Source organism: Nanorana parkeri, unplaced genomic scaffold (assembly GCF_000935625.1).
Source record: "Nanorana parkeri isolate BGI_ZX_2015 unplaced genomic scaffold, ASM93562v1 scaffold712, whole genome shotgun sequence".
Lineage (NCBI taxonomy): Eukaryota > Metazoa > Chordata > Amphibia > Anura > Dicroglossidae > Nanorana > Nanorana parkeri.
The window spans coordinates 640,775-667,286 of record NW_017306980.1 but is presented as its reverse complement, the minus strand read 5'-3'; the positions used below and the strand labels follow the sequence as shown (position 1 = coordinate 667,286).

At 42.4% G+C, this 26,512-nt stretch overlaps 1 protein-coding gene across 1 annotated transcript in view; it reads left to right on the top strand.

Annotated features, from left to right (window-relative positions):
- The first annotated feature begins 341 nt into the window (after positions 1-341).
- TMEM178B (transmembrane protein 178B) overlaps positions 342-26,512 on the top strand; it is a 249,788-nt gene continuing 223,617 nt past the window's right edge. The window contains exons 1-2 of the mRNA XM_018563946.1: positions 342-428; positions 996-2,162. Of these exons, the coding sequence (XP_018419448.1) occupies positions 1,781-2,162 (382 nt within the window). The 5' untranslated portion in view covers positions 342-428; positions 996-1,780. The remainder of the gene's footprint in view (positions 429-995; positions 2,163-26,512) is intronic.

The window sequence follows — 26,512 nt, the reverse complement described above, 5'->3', positions numbered from 1 at the left end:
AGAGGCTGGTCTTGTAAGGTCTGGACCATTGTCAAAATATTTATCACATGCTATATAACCTAGATATTTAATCATTAAATAAAAACCTCTGCACCCAATAAGAAGGGACAGGGAGATTGGATTTCAAAAGAGAGACAGTCATAAAGTAAGCCTTTTAAAAATCCAATACAATTGTGCCAATTTCCTTTGTTTACCTTGTAATTCAAAAACAGGAGTAGCATTTTCCACTCTCCCCAATAACACACTTATACTGCTGGTGCTACTGCTAGAATAATGGGTGTCGTTCAGCTTTAAGGAACTGTATAAGACATTAGCCTCACGTTGCATAAGTGACGTCATCTGTTCTTGGCTGAAGCCCTTCTGTATTCTGTCTCTGGTTTCCAACCAAGGCTGCGGGTTGACTGTATGCACAAGGCACAGATTCCCAGGTGAACTGATCAACTGCCTTTTCCTTTATTCCTATTAATTGCAGAATGCTGATCTCACAGTAATTCCATTTCACACAGCTACTGTGCTTAATGATGGCTATTCCAGTGCTGCTGATCTGAATTAGATGCAGATTTGCACCTCCTCGGTGCTGCATGCATTATTTTTTTTAATTTGTCGATGTTTAAAGCCTGCCTGCTTGCTGGTTTGCTGTATTTAGTCCGGATCAAGCTCTGTACCGTTCACCTTGTTTAAAGCAAAAAGGATAAATATCAAGATTGCTAAGCCCTATCTTTCCCCACTGCTTGATCTGATCTTGGATGTATTGTTGCTGAGACGGGGAGGATAAGATAAAATCTTGGATTATTTGGCAGCATGAACCAGGCTGCAATCCTAAACCCTATTTAAATAAAGCTTTGAGGCACCCTTTAGTAGCTGTTGATACAGCTATTTGCGTTTAAAGGGACTGAAAAGGCTGTTAGATTGAACACTGCTGTCCATGGTGCTGAAATCTTTCCCTCCTCTCTCTCCCTCTCTCTCCTCCTCCCCTACCTCACCTTCCATTTCAGAGGAGACCAAGAGGAGCGTTTCAGAGGATGAGACACAGGAATACAAGAGTAAAGAAATCTTTCAGCTGATGATTATATGCTTGCTGACAGTCAACACCCAGAGCAGTGAATGGAAGAGCAGGGTGGAATCTCAAGGTTTGATGTACATGTTGTGAAACAAAGGAACAGTCTGCTTGCCCACAGGGAGATTGCTTCCAGAGACACAACAGGGAGTCCAAATTGCTTTGCTGAGGGCGATCTAGCCCTGTGTAGCTAGACACCCAACACTGCACATGGTATGACCAATGCCGAGAGGTAAGTGCATGGTGCTGCTGACCATATTTTTTGCAAAGAGGACACGGTGGGGGTTCAGGTTTCATTTGGATATTGCATCTGTTTTGCTCAAGTTCCATCTCTTGTTCCCTTAAGGAGACTGTTTACAGGCAACCTGCTGTCAACATTACATCGAGGCCATCAGACTGAAAAGAGAGGTGGCTTGATCAACCATGATTCACTTTCTGAGCAAGGTACTTCATTTTGGAGGTCAGTTGGTAGGCTGAAGTGTGAAGACATCATTATTTTCTTTTTTCTTTTATTTTATGGGGCGTTGGGTTCAAACTAATGACTTACCAGCTACTGACATCAACCAGAACTGATAAATGCAATGCTTGGATTGGATTTTATGAACGTCAAGGTTTGAACGTGATTCTCCTGGCTCCTATAGCAGAGCCTGTGAGTTCTGTTTGGCCTCCAGCACAAAGACTACCATCCTTTGAGAAAATGTTGATGGCTCTGTGAGAAGGAGAATGGCTGCTGGAAGATTACTCCTCTATGCTGGACTGTCCCTAGCCCTGTGTGCTCTGGGCATGCTAGCCGTAGCGATCTGCTCCGACCACTGGTACGAGACAGATGCCAGACGGCATCGGGAAAGGTGCAAAGGCTTCACAAATAGAAGAATTGACCCAGGCTTCATTTATAACTCCAACAACAATCTTCCGCTTAGGGCTAGCAGGTCAAAACTAGACCGCTGGGAAGGAAAGTTACTTCTAGCCAGGAACAGGAGGCAGCTTTTTGCAATGAGCGCTGCTGATGAGTGCAATAGACAATATAATTCCACCAACATGGGCCTGTGGAGGAAATGCCACCGGCTGGGCTTCGATCAAGACATAGAAGATATAATTGCCAAAGGTAGGAGTTATGATATGTTTGCATGATTTTGCACTAGGAATATTGCATCACTGCATATACTCATATTGTATAGAAATACTGTAATATGTTGCAATCATGTTCCAACTATCTGATCCGTGCTGCAAATCTGCCTTCGGTGCTGAAAGTCATTTTATCATTTGCTTTTGGACCCTCTTGTCAATTATTTCCCTATTCAAAGTCATATGAATGTCTTGTCTTTTGGTTCTGGCCTTCATCTACTACTAGAGAAGATGGCATTGTGTTGCATTCATTTTGGATTAGACTTTGATATACTTTGTAGAATGCTGCAAACACGGATGAAAAATGAGACAAAAGTGTTGTACCTAGCTACCATTGTGATTCTTACACTTGGTTTTATAGGGCAAGTAAGCACAGAAGTCCGCAATCTCATTTTAGTTGGGGCCCAGTATGTAAGAATCGGTGGCAGTCATTCTACATCTATGTGCAAGTTGAGCTATACTCACAATGGCTGCTGTTTGTAGGCCTGGTTTTGACTGACGTTGATATGAAAATTGCAGTTCCTAAGCAAATGATGGTTCCCCTAGTATCTTTCATGCTTTCATGGAAAAAGAAGAAATACCTAGTTTGGTAAACTATTTTTTATTACATTTTTGGATAAAATGCACACCGCTTCGGCTATCAATGTATCATCATTCCGGGACCTGCTAAAGATTTCTGCATATCTGATACATTCAGGACCCTAGAAACAGACTCCTTGGCCATACTGGGGTTCCAGATTACAGTTCAATGGCTGATGACCTCTGGGTAGAGAATGAAAAGTTAAAGGGCCACAAAATGTACTGCATGTTATGTAAATAACATTTTAATAGCATCAATGGATACATATGTAAAAGTTCAGGATCAAAAGAATTATAAACAATTTGCAGAAAGACATACGCTATTTACTTATATCTATACTTCAGGTTTTAGGAGGGAGATCTGTGGAGGGGACAGAGGGATTAGGGCCAAGAAGAGGGACCAAGAGCTATGCAATAAGCAGTATATAGGTACATAAATGAGAAATACTCCCTTTTATGTGTGGGTATGGGGACTCCTACATACTTCTGAATTGTATCTTTCACATAAAATAATACTTGCTTTATGTTTACTGGTCTTTCATTTGGTTGCTATGGGGAACCTATTGTTTTTTTAAACATGGCTCATAAATGATCTTTGCTGTTTCTCTGGCTTCATGCATCCAGAGTCACTTTGTTTGGGGGTCCATAAAGGGTCGGGTTATTTTGTATTTCTTGAAGATCTCTATGTGTGATACTTTCAGAAAACAAAATTATGATTTAAAAGTGAAGCATATTACTGTTGTACGGTATAGTTTTTTTAATATGCATAAGTGTTAAGGTTTAAGCATGCAGATGACGCCTCCGTCTCCTTCTAAAGCACTTTACATGTTTATTGGTCTCCTTTGCTCTTTACTATCTCTGGCTGGTCTACTCTAAATGGTTTTAGTGTTTGGAGTGGCTATACAACTATCATTACATGGTTTAGCTTGGACTGATTGTGAGTCTCACTTAGCCCCTATCACAACAAAATGTATGATTCTGAACAAAAATGTTCTAGGCCAAAGCTTGGCCAACCCTCAGCATTCTGGCTTTTGTAGATGCTCCAAAATTTAAGGCAAAGCTTGCCCTTCCCTCTACAAAAAAACAAACCATGACTTGGCCTAAGAAGAAATCTTAATATGCTCTCTTAAATTATTTTAAGTGTTCACTCTTACTTATGAAATATTTGCTTTGTCTGGGCCTAATATTTTGGTGGAGTGTCAAGAGTCAGAGGCCAAATGATGTCTGTCAGTTGCTGCTTGTCACCTGCCAGACCTCAATTGCCTCTCCTAGCTCCTAAGCGTACATAACAGAGCCATAAACAGGAAATGCCCAAAACTGGTAGGAATGAAAAAGATTAAAAATGACTATCATGTAAACATCAACATTTTACTGATTGTATCAGATTTTTGTTATTGGGCTTACAAATATTTAAAGTGTATGTCCAGCCCAAAACTTTTTTCCCTTAGTTTTGGATAGAGTGTGGAAAGTTTGGGACTCCTGACAAGTTTTTACTGCTATCTGGGGTTCTGGTTGTGTTTGGGTCTCACCAGGGCTGTGTGCAGGTCTCGCCTGGCTTGCATTTGGGTCTGCATGTGGACTCTCCAGGGCTATACAGGTGGGTGCCGGGCTCTCCAGGGCTCTGTATCAGTATCGGGACATCCCTAATAAAATACCAACTGTTGTACTTTGGTGGTTTCTTTAAAATAGAGAGTCAATCTCTGAGATGTACTAAATATCACCCACCTCACTGCTGTATAATGTATGTTACAATTTCATCAGTCATGTGACGCCATGATACTCTTAGTTATGCTTTAATACACAGCGGTTTTTTTCCTGAATTCTAGGCAAGCAACTAAAAATACAGTTGAAATGAATTTATGTTTTACCTTCCAAAGGATCTGCAGCATTGTGTGGCCAGTCTTCTGATTAGGGATGAGCAACATTCAGAGCTTTCACTTTTACATACATTCAACCAAAAATTGGGATGTTTTGGTGAAATGTATTAGAGTCAACGGGGAAGGTGAAAATAAAGTAGTATTAAACTCCTGCATTTTTTTTAATAATGAATCCAGATCAAACACACATACATTTCCTAAGAAAGCGTTTCTTTACATGTTTGCCTAAGAACATACAGTCATCATGTTTCCAAACAGCTCCAAGTCTCTCTGCTCTGCTTTCAGGAACTTCCTGTCCAGTACCAGATCACAAGGGACGGAGCAGTTTTCCGCAGCTGTCCATCTACTAGCTTAGAGAAGGGAGGAGAGACGAAGGAGGAGCGGGTAGGAATGGAATGGCTTGTCTTGCTGCCCCTGCGCGATTGTGGAGACAAACACAGCTTACTAGCACACACAAGGGTGGCTCCATATGAACCTGCAAGGGAAAGGGTAAAGGAGCCACCCTAAAACAGGCTATCTAGGCCAGTGCTCAGGGGACCAGCTGATCCTGCAGGAAAATAAAACTTTTAACCATCAAGGAGCAGCGTCCATTGTAAGTGATTTCATCAGCATTTGAAAAAACTCATAAACCTTTAGACTTTAATATCACTTTAAGCTGGTTTTAAGTGGTTTTTTAATGGTATAATGGGTCTTAAATGGCTCACAAGTGCTAATGAGCTTTCTTAAATGTTGTTATTTCTTTTAAAAGTTTCTAAAATGTTAAACTTTTATTATTATTTTATTTTCCAAAATGCATGTCTTTCCAGTTTCACATTGAGTGAGCCTTGAGAGGAACACAGTGTCAGATGGGTTTGTTTGTTGCTGAAGCCATGGGGGCACTATGTCACAGCTGGCATTGTGGCCACGTAGCTTTGTTTGAAAATAAAGCCATTGGGAATATTTTATTTTTTTGTTCAAGTGAGCTTCTCCTAAGCAGTGTACAGGATGACATTTGAGGATAACTTTGACATAATTGCAACTAGGCCACTAAGCACACGAGGCCACATTCATGCATTTAAACGCCCGCACAAATGTTTCCCCGTGTACCATGTAGAACATGTTTAAAATCAGCCCTTGGACGCAAAATTCTACTTAGCCCTGAATACTTCTATATTCAAACCTGTGTAAGTATGGATACCAGTATGGATCTGAACGTAGCAGTTCCTATGGCGTATGCATGAGCTCTATTAGTGCTGGCTCTTTCTCTCCCAGTCTGAGTGTGCTGTGCATAGGATGCTATATAGTGTTGCCACCTGTCTGGGATTCATCCGGACTGTCCGGGATTTGAATGCTGTGTCCGGGTTTCATGGCAGCTGAAACCCGGACACAAGATGTCAGGGAGACAGGGGCAACCAAAATTAAGATAGGGGCTACTGGCCCCCCACTGAAAATGGTCCCAACTGTGATATTTACATATGAATAGGTGGCGCTATTTACATATAAATAAGCCGCGACTCATTCTCCCAAAATAAATTCCGTGCGTCGCTAGTGTTCGTGTTTTCGATTGAAGAAAAGGTGGCAATCCTAGGTGCGTACACTGCATGTATTGAAATATTTTTCAGTATCTATGAAGTTCAGCTTTTTATACATGGTTCAATATTCAATGTAAGTTTAAAATTTTTTATTTTAACCACTTGATGACCTGGGTGTTAAACCCTTTTCCTGTCCAGGCCATTTTTCAGTATTCAGTGCTGCGGTATTTTGACTGACTTTTGTTCCGTCGTGCAACGCTGTACTGAAATTAATTTTATTCCTTTTTTGGGGGGCAGATAGAGCTTTCTTTTGGTGGTATTTAATCACCACTGGGGGATTTATTTTTTTACTATAGTAAGGAAAAATTACCAAATATTTTGAAAAAAAAAACGTTCCCTTATATTAAGTTATGAAATATTTATTATTACCCAATTTTTTGGTAAAATATAAAAGACGGGGTCACGTCGGGTAAATAGACACCAAACACATCAAGCCTTAAAATTGCACGCACCTGCAAAACCGCAAGAAACTACAATACCAAAATTGGCCCTAGGCAACAATTTAAAAGCTTTTACCGCTCATCAGTTAAGTGTTATCAGTGATTGATGACCCTAAAATTATTGCTAACGCTCCGACATTCGCGGTGATATGTAACATGTGTAGCGCAATTGTCTTTTTCGCGCGTTGGCGCACCAGACGTGCATTTACGTTTATATGTGCATATCTGTGGGTTTTTTTTTACTTTTTTCTATTTTAACTTTTTTTTACCGTTAATGTTATTGCTATCACATAGGGGGATAACAATCCCCCTATGTGATAACACAGGCACTCTGACAGGTCCTCTTTATGGAGACATTAGAGGTTTCTAAGACTCATAATTTGGAAGTCCACATATTCAGCACTCCATCCAAATAATGTGTAGATTTGGTTCAGTCACCGACCAGCTTGTTATATCTCTCAATGATCCCTGTGTCCCCACCGTTGCCCACCTGTCATTATGAGGGTGTCCCACTTGCTTTTGGAATTTTCATTTATTTCACACAATAGAAGATACAGATATAGCAGTGACACTTCATGACACAGAGTCGGGAACCCATGCAAAAATATGAAAGGTCAGGGGGTAATTAAAAGCATTAAGAATAAAAACACAAAACGCACAACTCACCCCTGTCATTCATCCTTATAATCCACATTCAGTGCATGGATAACCCTCTTCCAGAGTAATTGTCTCAGAAACTGCAAAACCAGCACACAATGCTCTTCCAAAGAAGATCTAATTTTATTCCACATGCATCTGTAGAAAAAAACAACCGCTGACGCATTTCTGCCTTACGTGGCTTTAGTCATAGCTATGACTAAGCCAGAGTAAAGCTGAAACTCTGGACTCAGAGGTGACAAAATCATGTAAACTCTGATGTCTGTGCAGTTCTTGGCTGTCTTCACAAATTTAGGACGCAGGTCAGCCCCTGCTGCAGCCTTTTACCTTGTGACTGACTACAAAGTGACAATGTTGCAGTCTGATCACTGAGGAAATGCTTGCTCCTGCCTGCAGCAGAATGATGACCTCATCTCAGCCTAGGCAAAATCACTGGACTGGATCTCAAGGAGAGCTTTTTAATGAAAGGTAGAGCTGTATATTGTGACACGGCAGGAATTTGTTCATGTAGTCTTGTTAAGTAACCCAAAGGTTACTTTAATGAACACACAGAAGTTAGCAGCCTAGGAACTCTTGATAAAATATCTTATCTTCTGCGTCTGAACGGTGTCAAGCAATAATACTTCACTACATCCCAAGCCGTTGAGGTATTTTTGTCCTCCTGATGTTTGGCAGTGCGGCAGACAGGCCAATCCTTCTAACAGGCACCATGAGAAAGGAAGCTTATTTTAGGAGTGTCACGGCGGAAGATCGATCGCGCTGCCTCATACAGTAATTGGGATGTTGGTGAGAGATCGCCACATCCTTTATGCCAATTGCTGACAAGTTATACATTAACACAGACATTCTGTCCATTGCTACATCTAATGCGTGCATGGAAATACTGGTGCTTGGGCAACGCGCCAATTCATTTCCCACCGACAATGTGAAATATCGAGAGATGGGCGGCGTGACTAAAGCTGGCACCTTGCTAGGATTTTCCATAAAGGACATGATTTATGGGCAAGAGGAGAAAATGATAGCGGATGATCGTAATGGATTAACAAATTAAGGAGAGCATATACCCTATTTACAAGAAGGATTTATTTTCATCATTGTGTAAGTGTGTCATGACGTGTTGAGATATATTTTTTTACTCAGAAGTCAGAAGTAATGGGGATCCATTCATGTTCAGTGGATTTATACTAGTTGTTTGCTGCAGTCTCATCACTGGGGAGATTGAGGCAATGCTTCGTACTGCCTGCAGCAGACTGAAGATATCTCAGCCTAGGCAAAGTCACTGATTGGAGATCAAAGATAGCTTCTTTTTTTTAGGATAAAAGGAGGAACTTTTTGAAAAATATTGTTATATAGTGTGACATATCAGGAATGCATTCATGCAGGCTTGAAATGTCCATTTTAGAGGCTAATAAGACCATGTTCCATGTTACCAGTGGCTTCACAAGGGGGATGCTGCAGGTGCAGCCTCACCAGGTGACATTATTATAGGGGGTGAGACCAGAATGAGTGAAAGTCATTTTGGTGCCACCCCCTCTGAAAAATTGGGCCCATCATGGGATCATGCACCGAGATCGCGACAGCTGCACGAGACAGGAGGGGGCATACCTTATCCTGCTGGATGAACGTCCCCTCATCTCTTTATCTTGGTGATGAACGCTTTCAGGGAAGTGCGCGTGACATCTATACATGCGTTAGGGTTGCCACCTGTCCAGGATTCAACCGGACAGGCTGGGTTTTGAATGCTGTATCCGGGTTTTATGGCAGCAGAAACCCGCACGCAAGATGTCAGGCAGAAAGGCGCAAACAAAATGAAGATAGGGGCCACTGGCCCCCCATTGAAAATAGTCTCAACTGTAATATATACATAGGAATGGGAAGCTCTATTTACATATGAACAAGCCACGACTCATTCTCCCCCCCAAAAATGTCAGCGCATCGCTAGAGTGTTCGGGTTTCACTTGAAGAAAAGGTGGCAACCCTAACATGCATGTCATGTCAATAATGTCACATGTATACGTAATGACGTGCGCACCAGGTGACACCCGGCCTGGTGATGCCCCTGCATGTCGTATCCACATTTAGGGTAAAACATGGAATGTGGTGCCATTTCGAACACGCCCCCACTTACCTGAATTGCGGGGTGCTTATCACGGCAGGCTCCTGTATTTTTTTCTTTAATTCGGCTTGGCTGTGAACGAAAAAACTACACAAGGTGTAAATGAAAAAAACTACCGGGATGTATAAATAAAAAAAACTATGCAGGAGCTGTAAATGAAAAAATGACAAGTTCTATCAGCCACTGTAGCAGAGGGAATCTTGAGTCTTGATAACTTCCTCCAGCCCCATAAACAAAGGTCCATACCTCCATATGGATCTAAGGCTGGATAATAGTCTGCAGGAGCCTGTGCATTTTACCTGCATCCACTAATCATGGTTGCAATGATTTGCATGCTCAAATGCAATTGGATGCCTGTATTATTATTATTTTTTTTGCAGAAAGTGGAATATGCCTTTAAGCAACAGTTTAAAGGACAACATCTGTTCAGCTAATTTTAAACAGACATTATTTTAATGAAATTAACAATACAAATACAGAACAGACTATTAATTTACCAGTAGAACAGCTTAAATAATGATAAACAGGAAATGCCAATGCAAAAGAAATAACAAATGTACATGTTATTCTTTGTGCAATATGGTTGCATTTACCGGTATACATTTTTTGCAAAAAGTGAAATATACCTTTAAATAGATGTATTTTATGTGAATAAATACAAATGTTATACTTCTGGAATATAACCCAAACATTTTAAATAGGGAAATAATCATGAGATAAAATGCGGAAAAGACAATTAAGTGAATTGACCCTGATGGATGCGAGAGAGGAAAAATTGTTCACAGGTAAAAGGAAAATGCCAAAAAAAAAAAAGAAAACAAATGAATAACACACAAGAAAACAGTTTTATTGTCATGTTTTACATGGTGTTTGCGCAGCATTTATTCCTAAAAGCTTACTAAACGCTGGAATTACAGCGTATGTCAACAAGCATCGCAGACAGCATCAGAAGCCTATCACAAAGTTTTGGGTGAAATATAATTTTGTCGCATCTTCCCAGCAGTTAACACCAGTGCCCTGACAGAATCATTACGTATTGTTATGCAGAATATTTTCTTGTTTTAATTCACGCTTGTGGAGTAAGGCGGCTTCTGTGTGAGCCTGCGTCACCGCTCTTCTCACTCTGCTGACGCTCTTAATGGTTTGTGTTGAGGGGCCTTGTGTAATGTGAGAGCAGGTAGATGAATCCTGCAAATGGCCCATTAAACCACGCCGCCGTGACTTATTAGGTCAAAGTCCAACGTCTTTCAAAAGACACTGGTGGCTAAATGTCGAAATTTCAAGCAGTCATAGGCATTTTGTTTCCACCATCCACACTAATGCTTAAAGCAAAATATGGCAACCCTCCCATCCCCCTTCAATACCTCCCTCCAACCCATCCCCCTCCAACCAATCCTTTCCATTCCCCTTCAACCCATCCCTTATGGTTTTTATTCTTCCTTACCTTGTGAAACAAGTTATACTCACATAAGCCCCCCTGTAGGCCCCTCTCTGAAGCAGTTTTCAGGTGCAGGGGCCACTAATCCAGCTCTGCAGACGGTCCCTTGCTGGCTAGTCCCCTACTGCCCCCTTCTATTGATGTTACTGCTTTTCTGGATCCTGAGAGGGTCCCGCTAGTGGACATCCAATAGGAAGTGTCCACGCCATGCGTGCAGGTTTGGATGTAAACAAAGGGAGAGGGATGACCCAGCACTGGAGGATCACATGACTATGCATGTAGGTAAGTAAAATTGGCATTTATATAGTTTATATAGCAGAAGCTCTGATAGCCACAGCTGTCTGTCCACTGCATCCGTAGCACCCCCCACCCCCAATACAGCCCCCCCCCCTCGCTCTACGGCCTCAGGCAGCAATTATGGTAGGGACAGCCCTGGTCTCATGTTTACCAAGCCTTCACTTTCCTGAATGAACACAGGAGTGATCAGTACTGAGCGCTCCAGTGTTCATTCATAACAGAGGCAATAGTAAACGTTTACTATCTCCTCAGTTTGTGAATGAACAGTTAACACTCTGTACAGAGCACTCCCTGTTCAGTGTTAATGAATGCAGGGCTGCAGATGAGAAGGAGATTGTGTCCTCAATCTTTTTCTCCATCTCAAAAAGTAAAAATTGAAGGGGGTCATATATTTCACCAAAGCCCCCTGACAGTGCTGTAAAAAAATAAAACACTCCCTCTTACACACACTTGTGCACTGATGACATGTGCTGCAGTGCGGTGTTGCAACACATCACATATTATTTATTTACATTTTTATTTACAGTGCTTGATTATTTTTGAGCTTTTTTTAAACAAATTCATTCAGCTGTATGCATAGCAGCAAGTTGTAACGCATTGCTGCATGTTGTAGCATTGCAGATCGGGCATTACCAGATCACACAGGTGTGAAGCCAGCCTCCAGATTTTTTGCATAAGTTGATTATTTACAGTTTTGCGTACCTTCAATTGTCACCATTTCACATAAAAGGCACAATTTATAATTTACAAATGTTTGTTATTTATTAACTCAATACAGTTTTATGTTTTAGATTTAGAAGGAGTTTTGTAAGTGATGTTCTTTTTGTGCGTGCTGATAATAATTTTAGTGTATTTTTATTGAAAATATCATTTTGATATCTATCGCGGGACCTACAAAACCAGTAACGACATTATTTTCTGCTATTGGTCCCAGCATTTAAGAAAGTATACGGTTTGCAGGGTCTTTTACAAACTCTGAATGCTGGAAGTGAAAAATGGAAGTGAAAAATTATAAAAAAGTGATAGTTTGATAAAGTGGAGAGCAGGGCCTGGCAGCGAAAGGGCTAGTAGAACTAAAGGCTCCTGTATGACAGTCTAATCAAGTATTACATTCAGTTACTATGTCATACAAATGCATCATAAAGTTAAAAAAAACCTTCCATTACCTTCCCTGACTGAGCCAAATCTTCCTTCATTTGTGTCTCACATGTCCCCCTCCCAGACACTGCAGCTCACAGTGGGAGAGTTTTAGCAAGAGAGGCTGTGCTGCCAATCCAGAAAGTAATGGTCAGGACAAGGTGTGGCCAGGTAGTGATTGACAAGCTGATAGCCATACCTCCCTTATACATCTTCTCATCCTACCATACTGGGACACATAGGGGTCTTTTCACAAAGCACACACAAAGCTAGCCGAAGGATTTTTAAAAATTATTATAATTTTTAAAAAAATCTTTATTTATTTTGTTTAATTTATTATTTATTTACAATTTTTATTTAAAACATTTCCAATTTTTTAAACTATTTTCTATTCTGTTTGGTACCGTACAGAGGTACTGAGCAGAATAGCTGAGCCAAATGCTGGGCAGCCTTCGACTATTCACTCACTGCCGAAGGGCAGCGAGCGAGCTCCCGGTGCTTCAGCTCAGCTGATCCAGATGTTGAGTCGAAGTCCTTTTGCACTGCAGAGCATGTTCGGCTGACCGAAGTGCAGCCGAAGGCAGCCGATGTATGGCTGATTTCAGCCAATGTACGGCTGAAATCAGCCGTACTGAGCCGTAGTGCATAGCCAAACGTTGTTCGGCTCACTTCACTACGGCTCGGTTATTCACTCGGCTGCCTCCGGCAGCTTAGTGAATAACCCTGATAGTGTCACAGCCTAAATGATTGGCATCTCTGCTCTGAATTCTGGATCAGTGCATGATCCTTGCTATCCCAGGAGGCTGCATTGGATGGACTTAACTGGCAGAAGCAATCAATCCCTCTGTCACTATGTTGCCTCCTCCTATCATGTTTGTGGGATTTTGCAAGGACACTAAGGGTCACCATACACGGTACACTATGACCACACAATCTTTGTACTATCAACTTTAGATTAGCCAACCAATGAGGCAGACCCCTTGTTGGTAGGTATAAAGGTGCCCAAACACCTTACAATTATCGGTTGGAACAAGATCAGGTTTTCGTGCGATAATCGGGCAGTTGATGGGACGTTAACGATCACAATTACCTCGATCGGTCAGGCTGAAAAACTTTTTGCGAATCGTACGAAAATCAAAGAACTAGTGGCGTTTTCGTGTGGAAAAAAATCACAACATGAACACTGCACATGCGTAAACTAAATTCCGTGCTGTTGATCGACAAAATTCGGCCAGTTAGTATTGCTAACGAACGATTATCAAAATCAGCATTGGTCTGTGCATGATGGGGTATTGGAGCGGGAATCGAACGAGGGTTCAATGACGGGATGAAAGAAATCGAACGATAATTGTAAAGTGTATGGCCACCTTAAAGGAGAACCGTATTGTAACGCGAGCAGTGCAGATGCGCTTATAATTGAGTGCTGCTAATCGGGACATACAGGGCTAAACTCCAGGCAATCGCTAAATGTACAGATGAAACACACATATGGGAGCTGTTTTACCTGCCAAAGAATTTGTATTTGTGTCCATCCAGTCCTGAGATGACACTATGCTGTCTCCTCCTATCAGCATGTTCCTTGCACTTCAGCTAACATGATTGTCTCCTTATGGTGCTTTTCCCTACCCCTTCAGAGCACTGCTGTACAGGGACTGTGAGTGGCTGATGTAGGTCCTTACACTGCTTGTACTTAAACAAAACATGTTTAATAATGTCATAATGATTAGAGAGCTGCAATTATTTGTGTCTATAATATCGATTTGGAGTCCAGCTTTAAACTAGGACCAGTTTCAAAAGACAACAGCATGTAAGAGTACGATGGTGTCCCGGGAGGTATAGCCTGCGGGAGAGTTCCGGAAAGTCCCTGACATTGGCACGGCTTGATAAACAGAGCCAATAATGGATGGAGTTAGGCAGACCTACAAATTGTGTCCATGATTATTTATGGAGTGAGATGTGTATTGCTTGTGCAGCACGAGGATGGGAGAATAATGAGACCCATAAAGTTCTGATTATCTGTTATCAGAGCTTTATGAATATCCGCTCTCATTACAAAGAGATGTTTTGTTAATTAGAAAGTGGGAGGATTGTAAATCATGGCGGAGCAGTGCACAGCTATTTGTTCTATGGGAACTTGGCCTTAGCAGAATGTCAATGACTACACACACTTGCAGTCAACCTGTCAGGGCAGAAATATGGAAGCTGCTGTTGCTGACTTGCTTTTGACATTGCAAGCTCCAGGGTTGTCACATACGTCCTTGTTGGGATGTCTGGAACAAGCATGCAACCAGTGAAACATCAGGACACTAGTTATGCTCCTACTTTTGCTCTGTGCTCCTCAGTTATATTTAAAGGCAACCTGAGCTGAGAGCAACATCTAAACCCTCCCAGAGTCCACCCCTCTTTCACATGAGGAGCCCCTTTCACATCAGAGTCCCCCATCTTTCACATCAGAGGTTCCCCCTTCACACCAGAGTCCCCCCTCCCCCTTTTTACATCAGAAACCTCTCCTTCACATCAGAGTCCCCTTTCACATCCGAAACCCCTCTTCACATCACAGTCCACTATTAACATCAGAAGCCCCCTTCACATCAGAGTCCCCCCTTTAACATCAGAAGCCTCCTTCACATCAGAGTCCCCCCTTCACATCAGAAGCCCCCCTTCACATCAGAGCCCGCCTTCACATCAGAAGCCCCTCTTCACATTAGGAGCCCCCTTCAAATCAGAGTTCTCTTTCACATCAGAGTTCCCCCTTTCACATCAGAAGTCCCCCTTCACATCAGGAGCTCGCCTTGACATCAGAAGCCCTTCTTCACATTAGGAGCCCTCTTCAAATCAGAGTCCCCCTTCAAATCAGAGTTCTCTTTCACATCAGAGTCCCCCCTTTCACATCAGAAGCCCCCCTTCACATCAGAGCCCGCCTTCACATCAGAAGCCCCTCTTCACATTAGGAGCCCCCTTCAAATCAGAGTTCTCTTTCACATCAGAGTTCCCCCTTTCACATCAGAAGTCCTCCTTTACATCAGGAGCTCGCATTCACATCAGAAGCCCCTCTTCACATTAGGAGCCCTCTTCAAATCAGAGTCCCCCTTCAAATCAGAGTTCTCTTTCACATCAGAGTCCCCCCTTTCACATCAGAAGCCCCTTTCACATCAGAAGCCCCCCTTCACATCAGAGTCCCACCTTGAGTGAAGATGTGAAGGTTCCCCTGGCAAAGCCAGAAGGTACCCTGGTTAAAAAAAGCTGTTCTAGAAGGTCACCCCAATCCAATGGCTTTAGTCATTTCTGAGTCGCTGACGCAGTGGAAGTAGGCACGTTATGACTTTACTGACTGCATGATTGTTGCAGGTCAGTGATTCGCATACTATTGAGCCCAGAGACAGGCAGGCAATTAGCAGTGCCACTGCCATCCCACCATGTATAGGTTACCTTATCATTTCCTTCCTGTTTTTCACGTGTCCGTTAGTCCACTTTTCGAAGTTTCCTAGCTGCTATATGTGACCGATGCACAAAAGCAGCCCACAGGGACAGAGTGTTGTCACCCTACAACAGGAAGTTCCTGCACAAAGACTTTCATGGCAGGATCACCAGGTATTATTTTCATGAAAGCTGCAGAATATTGGATTTTTTTTTCTGAAATGACACAAATCTGTTAGAGCTTATTTGAGATGTCATTGGGCTTACATCTACTTTCAGGTTTAGATCTGCGTTAAAGCGCAGATTGAGAAAACGTGATTGCAAAAATTAATTAAGGTAAACACTGCAATAATAACTCACAATATGCTCTCACTGTCTGTACACTGTAGACTTCCCTATAGGAGTCCACTAACAATAAATATGTACACAACAGGGTGAGCTAATCCCCCATGTGAAGCACAATAGTCATGTCTACCACAGCTGTCACCCGGAATATGATATGGCAGGTTAATAATGGAGCACTGAGAAGTGCAGGAAGAGGCAGCAACAAAACAGGCAACTCTGGAACTGGTATTTATTAAGGCTGAACTCCAGGCATACAGCTAAATACACAGATGAAATGCATATAACAAGGATCCCAACCTGAAATACCGAGTTATCGAGTGGGTATTGCATTTCAGGGAGGTGCCCTTCTCATTTCAGGGAGGTGCCCTCTGTCAAACCAACACCCCCGAAGCAACAACAAGGAAGAGAGCACCCCCCTGAAATGATGGCAGATAGAAAGAAGCTAATCTGCTTCCTTTGCTATCTGCTGTTTTTTATAGTATTCTGACAACTGCTGCCATCAGCAAAAAAAAAAAAAAACAGCATAGGAATGAATAGCTAGATTGCTATTGGCTATTTCAATTTGCAATAGCCAATAGCAAGCTGACTATTGCACCCGCCCACTGCTGCTGTCAGTCAGCAGAGGTGGACCTGATGGAGAACTTCAGGTCCACCTCTGCTAATTGACAGCAGCAGTGGGCGGGTGCAATAGCTAGTCTGCTATTGGCCATTGCAAATTGAAATAGCCAATAGCAATCTAGCTATTCACTTCTATGCCGTTTTTTCCCCTGACTGACGGTGTACTGCGGCCCCGATGTCAGAAATAAAAAAAAAAGACTGCACGGAAAGGTTTACTCTGCACAGAGTAAACATTTCTGGGAGAAAAAGTTTCTCTCCCGGGTGTCCGGGAGCCGCCACCTAATAGCGGGACACTCCCGGAACATTCGTTAGAGTTGAGATGTCTGATATAAGGAGCTGTTTTACCAAAGGATTTGTATTTCTGTCCATCTCTGCCACACAACATAGCCCTGTCTAGCAGGGCAGGAAACCTGATTTTTCTTTTCTGCAATAAAGTAACATTTACCATTCTCGTATCTCCCCCAGCCTGTGACTGGACAGTGAAAAAGGGAATCAGCAGACTGATGAGCTCATCTCTCTGCTCTCTCCTCTAGTCCGCATGCCCCTTGTTAACACATGAGCACAACTGATTGGCTCCTGTGCTGCTTCTTTTTCTCCTAGTCTGAGTTTTGCTGTACAAGACGGTCAAATTCAGGTGCTTACACTGCTTGCATTTAAATATTAAGCTGTTGCATACAATAACTATATATTTGTGAATACAGAGTTACTTTAATTTGTGTCTACCTGGGGTTCAGTTTTAAAGGAAACCTGTACTAAAGAAGTGTGGAGTCTTTTATAATAGCTCTCTTTTAGAGTATGCCAGTTCCCTGGCTGTCATGAAGATCCAGTGGGCTTTGGTACTTTCAAAGCCACAGATTTGGAACAAGGGATCTGTGCCCTTGATCTCCATCAGTGACACAACTAGTACTGACATCAGAGAAAGCCAGCACAGAGTTCCTTTAACAACTTCAGGACCGCCGTACGTATATATACATCCTGAAGCAGTTTTATCCAAGATCAATGCTCTGCTGGTATCGTTTTTTTTTTTTCTGCAGACCATTCCCGTTTTGTACAAGTGATCTGGGTGGCTGTATAGCCGCCCAGATCTCTTGTACTAGCCTGCATAGGTGGCACTCCTCTGAGGTATTCAGGGCTATGGCAGTTAGTGTCAGGATGGAGAGTGGAAGCGGACTGGGGAACGTCCATTCCCCAATCTGCTCTGTGATCAGTCAGGAAGCTCTGTGCTCACAACGCTTCCTGCTCAAAGCTGTCATAAAGCCGGCTGAAGTGCCAGTTACACAGGGGATCGGACACAATGTTATGTTCATTACCCTGTATTGGAGGCCAGGGGAGACATCAGGGGTATAATAGACTCCTGATGTCTCCATAAAAATAACCTGTCACCTCCAAATACTATCACATAGGGGCTTGTTATCCCCTGTTTGATAGCAATCAAGTAAAGTGAAAAAAAGCGACAAAAAAGTAAATAATAATAAAATAATTCAATAAAAAAATGTTAAACCAACCATGCCGCCCCCACCATCTGCATTCAAATAAAAACACACGGTTGAAGGGCATGCATGTGTACGTAAACGGCGACTGTGCCACACATTAGGTATTGCAGTGAACGTCGAAGTGAGAACAATAATTCTAGGACCATAATTTGCTGTTAACTCTAAATTGATGAGTGGTAAATGCTTTTTAAAGCATTGCCTATGTTCAATTTTGAGTACCATAGTTTTTCGCCATCGCACGCGTGCACGCAATTATAACGCTTGACATGTTTGGTATCTTTGTAGTGCATGCATTAACATTAATTTAAGGTTTTTTTCCCATAAAAATACAGATTTTTCACATTTTAACGTGAGGTATATATACACGTGAAAGTAATTAAAGTGTATCTAATCACTTTCACATATTTTTGTAATTTTGGATAGACTTGGGAAGGGTTAGAACCCCTGTCATATATTTATTAATGTTGGGTCACCTCTAAGTTGCTTTACCCCCTCTTTTAGTTCTGATGACCGTTTTCACCTTGACAGAAGGTGAGGGGAAATCTTTCAGCGCAGAAACCCAAGGTACCTCTACTTTTATGGGATTTACTTTACAGCATGTCATACTTTTTTTCAGTCCACAATGTGGTGCTGTGAACCGATCCTGTCCGTGACCAGGCCAATTGCCTTGTCTTGTGTTGGGAGTGCGCTAGGAACAACAGCCAGCGCAGCCCCAATGCATCTGGTGTGAATCCACCCTTAAAAGAGATGCATTTGCATGCGTTGCGGTGTTAAAAATGCAGCCTGGTCTATATTTTTATTAACGCAATACATTGGTGTAAACTACACCATTGAATCCCATTCTATTTTGTGTAGATGTGTTTTTGATGCGTTTAAAAATGCATCAAGATGCATTGGGTGGGAATGGCCCCTAATTCATATTTATAAGCATGCAGCCAATCATTACAGCAGGAATAGATGAGATGGGAGAGCTGTGAGTGTCAGAGTGCCTCATCTCTGTCAGTGCATCTGACACACAGCAACTCAGCCCCCAAAATGGCTAGTTTTTACTAGAATGTTCACCTTTATTTTTTATTATTGGATCTAAAGGGTTTGGATATCACATTAATTTAAACCTCCTCGAATCTGACAGGCCCTCTGTACATCTGCGCTGTCAGCTCACGCTCCGGAGCACAGGGTACATTAGCAGAAGTGTACATTTCGCTCCATTGATTCTGAAATGAAAGTTATCGAGTGGGTATTGCATTGGGAGGCGCTGCCAATAGCCGACACGCTCTCTCCTCCCGCTTCCCAGGCTGCTTTGGGAGATGTCCAGTTGGTACATCCAGAGAAAGCGGGGAGGAACGCAGACGATTTGGGTGACTCGAAAATCCATTTCCTCCCGAGTGACATCCAGCTTGGACAGAGCCGCAGCTTTCTTCCATATCAGTGGGAACTGGGGCTTACTGGGCTTACCAGATAGAGAATTATGATATTGACTCTGGGCAGGGAAGAGGCAGAACAGGCATTGATTTACTCAGCCACTCACTGTCAGCTATCAGAGATGCCAAGGCATCGGACACACGTCGTCTACTCGTTCACTAACGCAAAATGAAGGAAATGGGGAAAAAGGAAACTAGAAAGGACAGAACTAGGACATAGCATCAGATATATCTTCCTTGTTGAATGCATGCATGCTAAGTAACATGCCAGTGTAAGGCCTCATGCACACGGACTGAAAAAACAACGCTTTTAGATCCATACGGTATTTTTTGTTTTTTTTTTACATCTCTGAATGCAGCTCTATAATAATCAATGGGGGATGTTTATCAGTTTCATCACATCATCAGTGTTTTTTAAACTGTTGCATCCCTGATTTCTAGTGCATAGTGACAGATTCATTATCCTAGTTCATGTTTCATTCCTAAATGCCTTTGTAAGGAGAATTGTATTTATTATTATTTCTTCAACTCACTAATTACACTAATGTACCATGAGCTAAACCAGGGAAAATCATTTCAGGGGTTCCCCAAGACCTGAGGTTTTTTTCTAGGGTTTCTCCAAGCTGAAATGGTTGCTTTTTATTCTTCTTTTTTGCGACTCCCCCAGCTGCTATATAAAGGTTATATATGGAGGTAAAGGGAGGGGCAGAAGAGATGGGACAGCACAGATAGTAAGCTACCAGAAACGGAGAGGGTTCTGCTAGAGAATTGACTCTCCTGGAGTAGTCAAATTTGTTCATAGGCCCATTGCAAGTAAAATAAAACAAATAGTATATGCTAGGGATGCACCGAAATTTTGGCCTCCAAAACATATTGGCCAAAAATGGCACTTTTGGCAAAATGCAAAATTTTGGTGCATCCCTGCTTTCTCTCCTCCATGCTGGGTGCTGCTCTGTGTCCCCTCAGACACAGCGCAGCATCCAGCGGGAAGGAGGGAAACTGTCACAGGAGGCTGAGTGGTGCGGGGGAGGAGAGTGATGTGAGCGGCTGGTGTCTCTCCTCCCACACTGCTCAGCCTCCTGTGACAGATAGGAGAGCGGTGGTGTAGGGGCGAAGACAGCTGTCACAGGAGGCCGTGCCGGCGGTGCAGGACAGGAGTCAGCTGTCAGAGGTGATCGAGCTCTCTTCCCTGCACCGCTTGATCAGCCTCGTGTGACAGCGATTCAGGATGGAGAGCGGGTACAAGCACATAGTGATCAGTGATCGCTGAATGTTTGTAAATAATTGAGGAGTATATTTACTGTGTCCCCAACTATGAATGAATGGGAAGTGATCTACATTACTCCTGTCCATTCATGATTGTGGACATGGTAAACATGCTATCTCCACATGTTATCAATGAACAGGAACACTCAGTATGGAGGATTCCTGTTCATTTATAACAGGGGCTGCAGAAAAAGAGATTGTGTCCTCAATCTCTTTTTCTATTTTAAAAGGGAAATATCAGGGGTCCCCCAATATTTCCACATAGCCCTCAACAGTAAAGTCAAATAATACAATTTAATAAAAATAAATAAAATATAAAAAAATTAAAAAGTTTATAAAAAATAAATAAAAATTAAATGTTTTTAAAAATCTGCATTTTTTAAAGTTGGTGACAGGGTCTCTTTAAAAAAAAGGCATAGGAAAAATCCATGGAATAAGCAGAGGTTCGGGGATTAATATCCTCCAGCCAGTTCTTGTAGGTAAAACAGAGATATAGGGAGTGAACTCAATCAGCCTTGATGGTGATAAGGCAGGAATTAGTGAGGAGAAATTAGAGAAGGGCTCGGACTCCCTAATTTCCCCTGCTGTGCTGCTTCTAAATGCTCGTTCTGTATTGGTTTTTGTACGGTGCCAGCTGCAATGCAATTTGCAGCATCTCGCCGAAAAACCGCTGACTGTGCTCAAGTGAAGTTGGAATGTTGGAGAGGTTTGCTTTGCACTTACCAAACATAACAAACTATTACTCTGTTCCCTGACCCGGATACATCTCGTCCTTCTCTGGCTTTAAAGGGAATTTAGGAGAAACACTTTCAGAACAATAACATAATGTCGGTCTTTGGGCCTGACCCATCAAGCTAAAATATGTGATATAATATGCTAAAAGTGGGATGTTGACATGATCACCTGTGATAATATATCTTGATTCATCAAAGAGAGAAACATTTAATAGTTAATGAAAGTGACCTTTCAGCACTCAATACATAAAAAATGTAAATAAACCCTACATATTTTTTTCAGTATGTTTGGCGTCATGCCATATTGTATACAGTTTTCATAAGCAAATCATTTTTTGTAAGGTTTTTTTACTGGGGATACTTACCTTTAGCAGAACTTCCTGTTGCCGTCTGACAACACCAAGTCTTCGCCTCATGATTAGCAGTTGTAAGATAACCATTCAAGATCCTTCAGTTGGCTTTCTGGCTGCCTATCACATACACCTGATAGGATTCTCAACTGTCAACTGAAAGAGCTTGACTAGCAGACTGACAAAGCTGCTGCTAATTATGAGGCACTGGCTTAGGTTTGTCAGTCTGGACGCAGACACACCAGTCAGAGTAAATAGCAAGTTAATGTAGCTTCACCTTTAGCAGCCTCCCTTCCCTTGGGCCAAGCAGGGCTACTGCTTCTCGGTTTCCCTCAGAAATTAATGCACAAAACATTGATGGAGGAAACAATGGAAGGCACTCTGGTGGAACAAGGACAAGTGGCAGACAGCAGGCATAATCTGAGGATGTAGCAAAGATCAGGCCAGGCGGCAGACAGAAGTGGTATCTGTGAATGTAGCAAAGGTCAGGGCAGGCAGCAGACAGTAGAGATATCTATTAATGTAGCAAAGATCAAAGCAGGTGGCAGCTGGTAGAGGTACTCATGAATGTGGTAAAGGTCAGAGGAGGCAGCAGACAGTAGACGTATCTGAGAATGTAGCAAAGCTCACAGCAGGCGGAAGACAGTAGAAGTACCCATGAATGTGGCAAAGACCAGGCGGCAGACAGTAGAGGTATCTGAGAATGTAACAAATGTCAGGGCAGGCAGCAGACAGTAGAGGTATCTCAGAATGTAGCAAAGGTCAGAACAGACAGTAGACAGTAGAGGTATCTGAGAACTTAACAAAGGCCGGGGCAGGCAGTAGAGGTATCGAAGAACATAGCAAAGGTCAGGAGGCAAACAGTAGAGGTATCCAAGAAAGGTCAGGGCAGAAGGTATGGTGTCTGAGAATGTAGCAAATGTCAGGTCAGGTGGCAGACAGTAGAGGTATCCAAGAGTGTAATAAAGGTCAGGGCAGACAGTAAAGGTGTCCAACAATGTAGCAAAGGGTAGGGCAGACAGTAGAGGTATCCAAGAGTGTAATCAAGGTCAGGGTAGACAGTAGAGGTGTGTAGCAAATGTCAGGGCAGGTAGCAGACAGTAGAGGTATCTGGGAATATAGCAAAGGTCAGGGCAGGTGGCATAAGTTAGAACTATCCGTTAACGCAGAAGTGGTCAGCAACAGGAGCAAACAGACAAAGTGGGCAGCAGGACAGGTAAGTATTAAAGGAGAACTATGAGGTGAGTGCTTTTCACTCACCTCATAGTTCTAGCCGACCTGTGACAATGAGACTGTCACAGCTCGGCTCAGTAGATCGAGAAGTGAGTGAACACATACCGGCGTTCGCTCACCTCTCGATCCTGTCACAGCGCTCTGCCGTGACAGGGGAGTGGCTGGATTCCCCCGCTCCGATCCTCCAGCGCTGACTGGCGGATCGGAGGGGGGAGGGGACGAGTACAGCTGGCTCTGCCTCTAGATAGGAAGAGCCAGCTGACACTCACGCAGCCGGGCAGATCCGCTTCAGCTGCGGCGTCTCAGTATACCGCGAGCAGTAGCTCGTGGTATACTGTGGCGTCTCAGTATACTGCGAGCTGTAGCTCGCGGTATACTGAGCTTAGGGTGACGGGAGGACGCTAGTTTGTGTCCTCCCGTTACCCTAAGGAGAACTATGGGGAAAAGCCTTAACCCCATAGTTTAACTGTTTTCTTTTATATGCATTTCTTTGTATTTTTGTTAAAGAACCAAACACTTTGGGATTCACACTATTACACCCAGTTACGTCACTTTTTAATGTGTGTTGCCTTAAAGGAGCTTATTCTTTATGAATAGGCTGCCAAAAGTAAAACAAACATAACCCCTTTTTACAACCAATCACACTACATGATACTTGGCAACTTCTGTACAGTGCATTGCCTGCTGTTTATAAAGAATGGTGTACATTGTGGAAGTGTGCCTGTTTTTTGCACATTACTACGGCGCAGTGGGTGAATGCTACAATAGCAACTTTGTAGCAGAGATTTGCTGCAGCTACAAATCTCTTTGCTTGTTTTCTTTTTTTTTCTACTGATTTGTAGGTGGATGAAAATTTGTAGGTAACGGATGGAGCTGACTACAGGGCTTGTTTAGGCAGCTACACATCGCTGGTGTGCCATGGTCATCAGCAGCTGCATTGGATATAATGAGTAGATACTAAAACGGCTTTTCTGTAGCTCCCAGTGCTGTAAAAACTCAATCACTTAGCAACGGAGCTACAAAGTGCTTGAAATTTCTGCGACACAGACCTTCTATTTGACTGCAATGTATTTATTCCTTGCAACAAAAATGGCAAGACATGTTTCTGTAGCTGCGGCATCACTGCTACAAAATCGCCAGTGTAACATGGGCCTAAGGACATTTAGTGATCAAGACCTTGTAGGTGGGTAACTGCTGGAGATTGTTCTGTACCTTGTGATCTTGTACTCAACAGGAAGTTCAGGGAAGCTGAGAGAGTTAAGCCCGTGACAGAGTTAAGAGAGTTAAACTCCGCGTTGCGGAGCAAAGAGAAGCGGCGACGCGTGGACCTTCACGTGCAGTGTATCTTGCAATTTTCTCTCATGTGTGTCAGCTTGCGAGAGCTCACATAGCAGAACGTGCCGAGATTAAAAATGTAATCTCCAGCCAATCGGCTCGCTCGTATAAAACCATGTGTCAGGATGCAAATCCCATTGAGTTGATACTATTGAGCTGATTGGTTGAAGATGAATTGTTTCATCTCTGCACGCTCAGCAATGCGAGCTATCGCACACTGCATGCAAATGTCCGCACCTAGCAGCTTCGCTTTGTTCCGCATGGCTTCGCATACAGTGTGTCAAGGGCTTTAGAGCCAGTTGTTTGGAAACAGGATGACTGTCAGTGCTTGGGTAAAAAAAAAAAAAAAAAAAATACTTTGTTGGGCAATGTATATTTGTTTCATTTGGATTTAATATTTGTATTTAGAGTTTAATACTACTCTAATTGCTCATAAAGACCCCTCATTAGCCTCATTATTATATTTACCGTGTTTCCCCGAAAATAAGACACTGTCTTATATTTTTTTTGGCTCAAAAAAACCCACTAGGTCTTATTTTCGGGGTAGGTCTTATTTTCGGGGTAGGTCTTATTTTTTAAATTTTTTTAATGTACAACAATCCACACTTATTCATGTACATGTACATGTATTTATGTGCAACAATATGGTGATCAGGGCAACCAGGGGTACCGTACTTTTTCAAGAGCAATTTGCTAACCAATCGCTGGCCAAAATGAGCGAAGCGCGCTTTCACTATCGATTCCTCACAGGCGGTTTGCATTTGGTAACACTCCGCCTGTGACAGGAGCTGGCGCTATAGAAGAAGCATCGGCTTATGCGGCTCTGCTCCCTCCAGTGCCCCTCGCTTCCTCTAGCGCTGGCTTCGTTGGCACCGCTGATTCTCTCCCGTGGCTCTTCAAGTTCCCCCTTATGCCACCGCCGGCCCTGGGAATGGTCACAACTAGGTCTTATTTTCTGGGTAGGTCTTATATTTTAGCAAATCCCAAAAATAGTACTAGGTCTTATTTTCGGGTTAGGTCTTATTTTCGGAGAAACAGGGTATTCATTTTTTTTTTTTTTTACAGAAACAAAAAAAAGTCAGCGGTTAAAAAAAGAGTGAACAAATTGGGTACCGTCAAAAGTGACGGTACCCAAATCACATACCTGTAGAAAATGAATCAAGGCAACTGGACTTGCTGTATTTTTCTTGAAGACGTTTTGCTGGTCATCCGACCAGCTTTTTCAATTCACAATTAATTCTCTGGTCATTCTCAAGTCATCACTGGTCGGATGACCAGTGAAACATCTTCCAGAAAAATACAGCAAGTCCAGTTGCCTTGATTTATTTTCTACAGCTATACCTTGACCAGGATGAATGAGAACCTTCACAGACATACCGAAATAAGGATTGAAAACAAAAAAAAGGGAAAAACAAATTTAAAAAAACACTAAAGGAAATAAGCTAAACTATTCTAAATACACCACCCAGGAAAATTAAAATTGTTGACCAAAACTCCAACTCTAATTTTCCTTTGCTTTCTGCATGGCATCACACTAGTGGGTCAGCTCCACCCTTCTGTTAGCGTGATACCATGGAGAGGTCAGGGAAATGTCAAATTAATAGTCAGAATATCTACTGTAATTTTCCTTTCCTGGCTTTTCTTCATGGCAACCAACAGGAAGGTGGAGTCAACCCATAAGTGTAATGTGATGGAGGGGTCAGGAAAACCCTTAACCACTTGCTGTCCAGAGCAATTTCTTACTATTGCGCACACATGACAAAATCGGAATTTTTGGCTAGAAAACAGCTCAAACCCCCAAACAATTATATTTTCTGATAGAAAAGGCCCTGTAGAATAAAAAAAAATGCTAGTTTCAATTTTATACATTGCACAGTATTGCGCAAATGTTTATCAAACCAGTATTTTTAGGATGAAATACACTAAAATGAAATTTAGTGCAGAGAAATATATACCTATTTTTCTGGTAAAATATAAAAGATGGGGTCATGTCAGGTAAATGGATA